Below are 6000 nucleotides of genomic sequence, written 5' to 3'. Positions count from 1 at the left end.
AAAGAGTGTATACATGTTTTGATGTTTAGGATGTAAAACCTTGTCTACCCTCCCACCAATACTCCTCCTATTTTATTTATTTTTTAAATAACAAATGGTTTCTTCCCTTCCATACTTGGAAAAAAATTAATTTATACAGTGGTCTGCTTCAAAAAAATGCTTCCAATTCACTATGCCTAACTGTGCATCATGACAACATGTTCAATTATATAACAATCCAAAATAAAGGTCAATATAAAAATAATAATGATGAATATGTATGTCCTACATAAATCCTAGATAACTAATCAGGCAATCATGGTTAAGTATGAAATATTTTAAATTTTAGCTATTTTTATTCCCTCTAAATCTTTCTACCATGAAATGTTTTGACAGAGTTCTAAAAGATTTATTTGTCATTACTATAAAACATATGGTAGGTCCAACTTTGCTTCTTGAGTTCTAACTGATGGCCAACATATGTTTCTTCTCTCAGGCTCTCTGTTATATCATTCCACTCCGAATTATAAGAAAATACTGGCCAAACCTATTCACTAGAGGAGCGCTGCAGAATACTTCATAATCAGTCATGATTTATAGCTGCAATGCTACAAAATAATCTGGGAACACCGCCTCTTATTTCTATTTTATTTCTGCATTTGTGGATCACTGAGACTCTACTCGAGCACTGGGGTCCACAGTTAAGGATAATAAGCGATGACTAAAAATAAACATGAAATGTTCCAAGTTCCATCATTTGTATCCCATAAATTGCATGGGTTAGTATAGCAAGAACAAGAATAAAGGACATAGTGAGCTGGTTTTGAGGAATATCACTGAGGACAGGAAACTTGCAATGCAGGATCTAATTTTTCAAATGATTACAGATAATGAGGATGCTAAAGCTAGGGAGAGATGGAGTCTGTAAAGAATTAGAGCAACAACAGAAAAACAAGTTTTACTTGTAAAAACCCACTTGTATATTCTGGATATTCCAGCTCTGGATAACCATACATATACAGTCTGCACTAAAATTACTCAGAGCCCCACATGCAGAACATTTATTAGAATAGCTATGCCACTGTTGTCATCTGAAGGGCTGGACTGATAGCCATTCAGAGTGGAAGCTTCAATTCTATACTTCACCAGATTCAGCCCTTTCATCTTTATGTATATACATGACATATTGTACTTAAAATCATGTGGCAGATTTAACTGCTCTTTGCTGAAGGCTATTTTTTTCATTGAAAAAAAAGTTATTTTGCTTTAAGTTTTTCATTCATGATTTTCTCCATACTGGTATATTTTATTTTTTGTAATCTTTGATTTAGCAGTTTTTCACTTTTATTTAATAGTTTTATTGAATAGTTTAGTTAACAGTTTATCACTTAATGATTTTCCTTCTATCTAAAAAAGTCTGAATTTCATATCTCTTCAGAAACTTCTCATCTCTCCTGCATTCAACATTATTTCTAAAAAAAGAAGATCAATTAGAACATATGTAACATTATTTTCTATTTTCAGGTTGAAGATACTTTATTCATTTTTAACATACATCAATGTGGCATTCCCCCTGTGTTTATAACCCAGTTTCTGAACATTCACTATATATAATTCATAGGTGCCTTTCTAATATTTCTAAAGCAAACATTCTTCATTGACAGGTCCCTCAAGAACAATATAAAATTTGTTTTCTACAGTGAAAAATACCTAGTTCTACTTGTTCATAATATTCCATAATGCTTGAAAGTTGATTTTGAAACCCTCTAAGAATGATACCTTAACTTTCATTATAAAAGTGATAGAAATCTATAACGGTAAAGATGGGATAACAAAGTCCAATGTAGAGATGCTCAAGTCCTGGGCTGCAGGCCAGATCTGGCCAGCAGGCTCTCCAAGGGTCTGGAAATTTGGTGGCAGTGCAGCAGTGAAAGTTTTAATTGGTGCTTCCCTGCTGTCAAATTTCAGGACTTGAGGGAGGCACTGTGAGCCAGATAATATGGCCCTATGTGGCAGATTGTGTCAGCCTATGGCCAGATTCAGACGCGGATGACTAAACTGGTAAAGGATCATGGGAGCACAGGGCAGGATTGGGGCAGCATGAGGTCGAAAAAGTGCACAGATATAATATCATGCTAATATGTATAAAAATCCCTGGCCACAAAGTAATCGATGTAATACTTTGTTGTTCATTATTAACATTTTAAACTGTCCTTATTACTACTGCTGCATTTCGAAGGACTCAGAAGAGAAATCTCCATATTTTTTTTTAAATAAGACAGAAGCTAAAGGTGTCTGAATTTCACGCAACTTAATTGTGCATGGTATTGTTGTTGTATATGGCCAAAACACAGCTGTTCTTTCCCTTTACTCTATTAAAACACAATAAATTAAAAAAAAAACTCTCTGACCCATCATCATTTAGGGAAATTTATCTTACTACCTAAAGACACTGCTACAATTAATCACTGTTATATCTCCTGATCAAGAAAAACTAGGACCTGAACACTGTCTGGGTGTGTGAAAATTGGGATCCTGATATGCAGTTCAAACACATCTCTATCTAAGAGCACTGTTGCTCATGAAAGTTTATCCATCTCTGATTCAGTTAGTTTTTAAAGTAAAACTCTGCTGTACCTAGCATCTGACTTCAGACTAGCATGGCTAAATTACCCTTCTACCAAGAAAACAAATAGTATATTCTATTTTAATTTCCTTAGTGATTTTATTTTCTGTGTGTCAAATTTAAAACATATCCAGAATGTCATGCAGATCTATTATTTGTCCACAAAATTTATCCTAGCAAATTAAAAAAATAAAATCAATATGAAGTCAAAGATTTTAAAAACCTAAAACACATTAAGTATGGTTAAAAAACATTTTCATTATAAACCCCTTAGGTACATATTTTCTGAAGATATTCTGAAGCCTTTTACATACTTCAGTTGCTGCATCAATAATAAATTGAAGAACAAAGTGCAGTTTTCTCAAAGATTATAAATAAATATAAATGAGAAGGTTTTCCATTTTTAAAAAATCATTTGCAGATATCTTTTTAATGCCCTTGGTCTTCCTAATTTAAATTCTATTATTTCTATGTCATTAAAATTCCTAGCATGCAGATTTAGACTACATAAATGGGAAGTGGGACAGGCCTTTTGTGGTACAATTAAAATTGTTCCCTTCAAGGACAATCTAACAGAAGGTGAACACTAATTTAGCTAATATGGTAAAGGAGGAAAAATGATTGCATGTTTTATATATATAAAATAAAATATAATATAAAATTGTATTTTGTGATGTTTTTACCTTGTATTCAACTTTTACTTTCTCAATGGGTTATTACAGGGCCACCAATTTGCATAAAAAGATTAAAGATTACATGAATGTCAAAGACTGCTTTGCTGCTCTCAGGGGAAGATGGGAGAGGAATCCTGTGAAAATGTCAAATGAAATGATCAAAAGTAGTTTTCAGAGGGTGCATAATGAAGAGTATATTCTCCAACCTTATGAGTCAGAGTATTCAAAGTGTTTCCAAAAATAAGAATGCTTGAACTTCTGCACTACTATATAATGGCATGGAAGCCAGGTCACAACTCCAAAATTATTCAACAGGAAGGCAGAGTACACAAAAGCTGCTTTGCAGCAACTTTATTTTCCTTTATAATTTTTTTTTTTTTTTAACATAACAGGTTTTGATCTTGCAACTACACTTTTATTAGACTCAAGAAACAAAAAAGTTAACACAAGCCAATAAGTCTGCAATGATTTTTAAAAAGTTAATAAAATTGTTTGAATAAATATTACTGATAATTAACCATCATTTTAACGGAGAAATCAAATTTAGAACCCATCTGATGGCTTGTAGAGCCACAATTTTTTACGTAACCCTTATTTTCCTAAAATGTTCTTCTAACTATGAACTGTTAAATCCTGGAAAAAGGCCTTCTGATCTTATCCCTCTCATTAGGGAATAGGGAGGATCAAATGAAATCCTGACTGGTATTCTGCCTTTTGTTTTCTACAAATTATTAGACAATGAAAATAGGAGAGAATTAAAGATGGTTTAGAACTATTTAGAAGAACTTATATGTTCTTCTCTCTATTTAGGATATAATCCACTGATAATTTTACTGGCTTTATCCAAGTGTCATACACTTGGAGGACACCAAAAAAAACATTAAAATGATACCTAGGAATTCTGTGACAGTTAGCTAGCCACATTAGACTGAAGTAAGGGATATTGGCTCTTTAGGACATAAATAAATGTCCCATTTCTTCTGGGAGAAAGCCTTTGCAAGTCCCGGGATCCCACAGAGCTACCAGCCCATTGATACACCTTACATACTGTCATGACCCAAAGGCATGATTTTGTGTGTGCTTCGGCACCAGAATTATCCCCGCCAAGTTGCAGCTTCATTGCACGGGAAAGTTTCCTGTTGCAGAGAAAAACCCCGGTGCAGGGACGAGTTTCCCGCCTTTCTGCAGCTTCTTTTGCAGAGTGCATTGCTCAAGTTGCGAGAGGAATGCACGGTGCAAAAGAGTTCCCGCCACCCGTATGCAAATTCGTTCCCCGCTATTGGCTAGTTCTAAATTATTCCCACGTGGCGGCTAACGATTGGCCTGTTAGCCGTATAAGAGGCTTGAGCAGTTTCCGCCCAAGCCGAAGAGGACTCCACATCTATCTCGTGGGGACTCTGGATACACAGCAGGGTAATAGAGACCCTGTGTGAGATTCAGAGGAGCTTGGCGACCTGATCTATCGCCCACCTCTTCCCGTCTTCGATCGCAAATTTTATAAGACGTATCTCCAATTTCGATTTTGGTGGCGCATTCACCCAGAGCATCCGGAGCTCTGTTCCGTGGAGCCTAGCAAACTCCACGCGACCGTCCGTGTTGTCTGTGTCTGTAACCGCAAAACAAGCAAGTTCTCCAGCCTACACCACTGTCATCTCAGTGTAAGTAAACAATCTTTAAAACTACCGCTAAGCGTTTGTGCCTAATTCCAGCTCGTCGCCCTCCCTCTCCGATCCAGCGTGCCCGGGCTGCTGGCCACAGCCCGCGTGCAGCACGGAAAAGGGCTCGGGTCGCTCCTGCCCCGCACACATACCTATGAAATACCAGAGATAAATTGACCTAACATTTTTTCCAGGGGACAGCTGTAAGATAATCCTGAGAATGTGAACAGATGTGACACTTGGAACATTCTAAATACTCTTTAAACCACAAGATGAATCAAGTCTGCTCCAACATGACGGATCTCTGGCACATCCACCTCAAAGGAGGGGTATTCTGCACTGGTCCAGACCTGTAGAGAACGAACCAGGAAAGCCAAGGCTGCGACTGAACTCCAACTGGCTACATGCATCAAGGACAATAAAACATCCTTTTTTAGTTATGTGGGGAGCCAGAGGAAAAGCAAAGGTAACGTTGGACTCCTGCTAAACCATATGGGACAACTGACAACCAACACCCAAGAAAAAGCCAACCTGCTTAATGGGTATTTTGCGTCAGTTTTTCAGCAGCCCCAAGGGACGGCCCTGATCAATACAGCACAGGATGGCCAAGACAAAGGAGAATTGATCAACATTGATGAAGGGTGGCATGTGTAGGAACACCTTGAGAGGCTGGACACCGTCAAGTCAGCCGGCCTAGACAGTTTATACCCTAGGGTATTCAAGGAGCTGGCAAGCATCATACCTCACTGGTACTGGCATGGATCTTAGAGAACTCATGGCGCTCAGGCGAAGTACCCAAAGATTGGAAGAAGGCCATTATGGTGCTTATCTTTAAGAAAAGGAAGAAAGTACATCTGGGGAACTACAGGCCCATCAGCCTGACCTCTATCCCAGAGAAGATCTTGGAAAAAATTCTCAAAGAGACCATTCTTGACAAACTGGCTGATGGCAACATCCTGAGGGACAGCCAGCATGGGTTTGTTGCAGGTAGGGTCTTGCCTGACCAATCTCATCTCCTTCTATGACCAAGTGACATATCACCTGGATAAGGGAGAAGAGATTG

The 6000-nt window shown here is 37.6% G+C and overlaps 1 protein-coding gene across 3 annotated transcripts in view; it reads right to left on the bottom strand.

Annotated features, from left to right (window-relative positions):
- The window catches only part of FER (FER tyrosine kinase), a 340335-nt gene that overhangs the window by 174554 nt on the left and 159781 nt on the right, over nt 1-6000 (bottom strand). The window contains exon 13 of one of the 3 annotated variants that reach the window (XM_025203515.1): nt 4250-4259. The exons of the other annotated variants lie outside the window; for them this stretch is intronic. Within the exon in view, the coding sequence (XP_025059300.1) occupies nt 4258-4259 (2 nt within the window). The 3' untranslated portion in view covers nt 4250-4257. Of the gene's footprint in view, nt 1-4249; nt 4260-6000 lie in introns of those variants that run through there. 3 annotated transcript variants of the gene reach the window in all.

This window comes from Alligator sinensis, unplaced genomic scaffold, assembly GCF_000455745.1.
Source record: "Alligator sinensis unplaced genomic scaffold, ASM45574v1 scaffold30_1, whole genome shotgun sequence".
In the NCBI taxonomy this organism is placed as follows: Eukaryota; Metazoa; Chordata; order Crocodylia; family Alligatoridae; genus Alligator; species Alligator sinensis.
The sequence above is the reverse complement of the archived record's forward strand: the minus strand, read 5'-3'. Positions and strand labels throughout refer to the sequence as shown.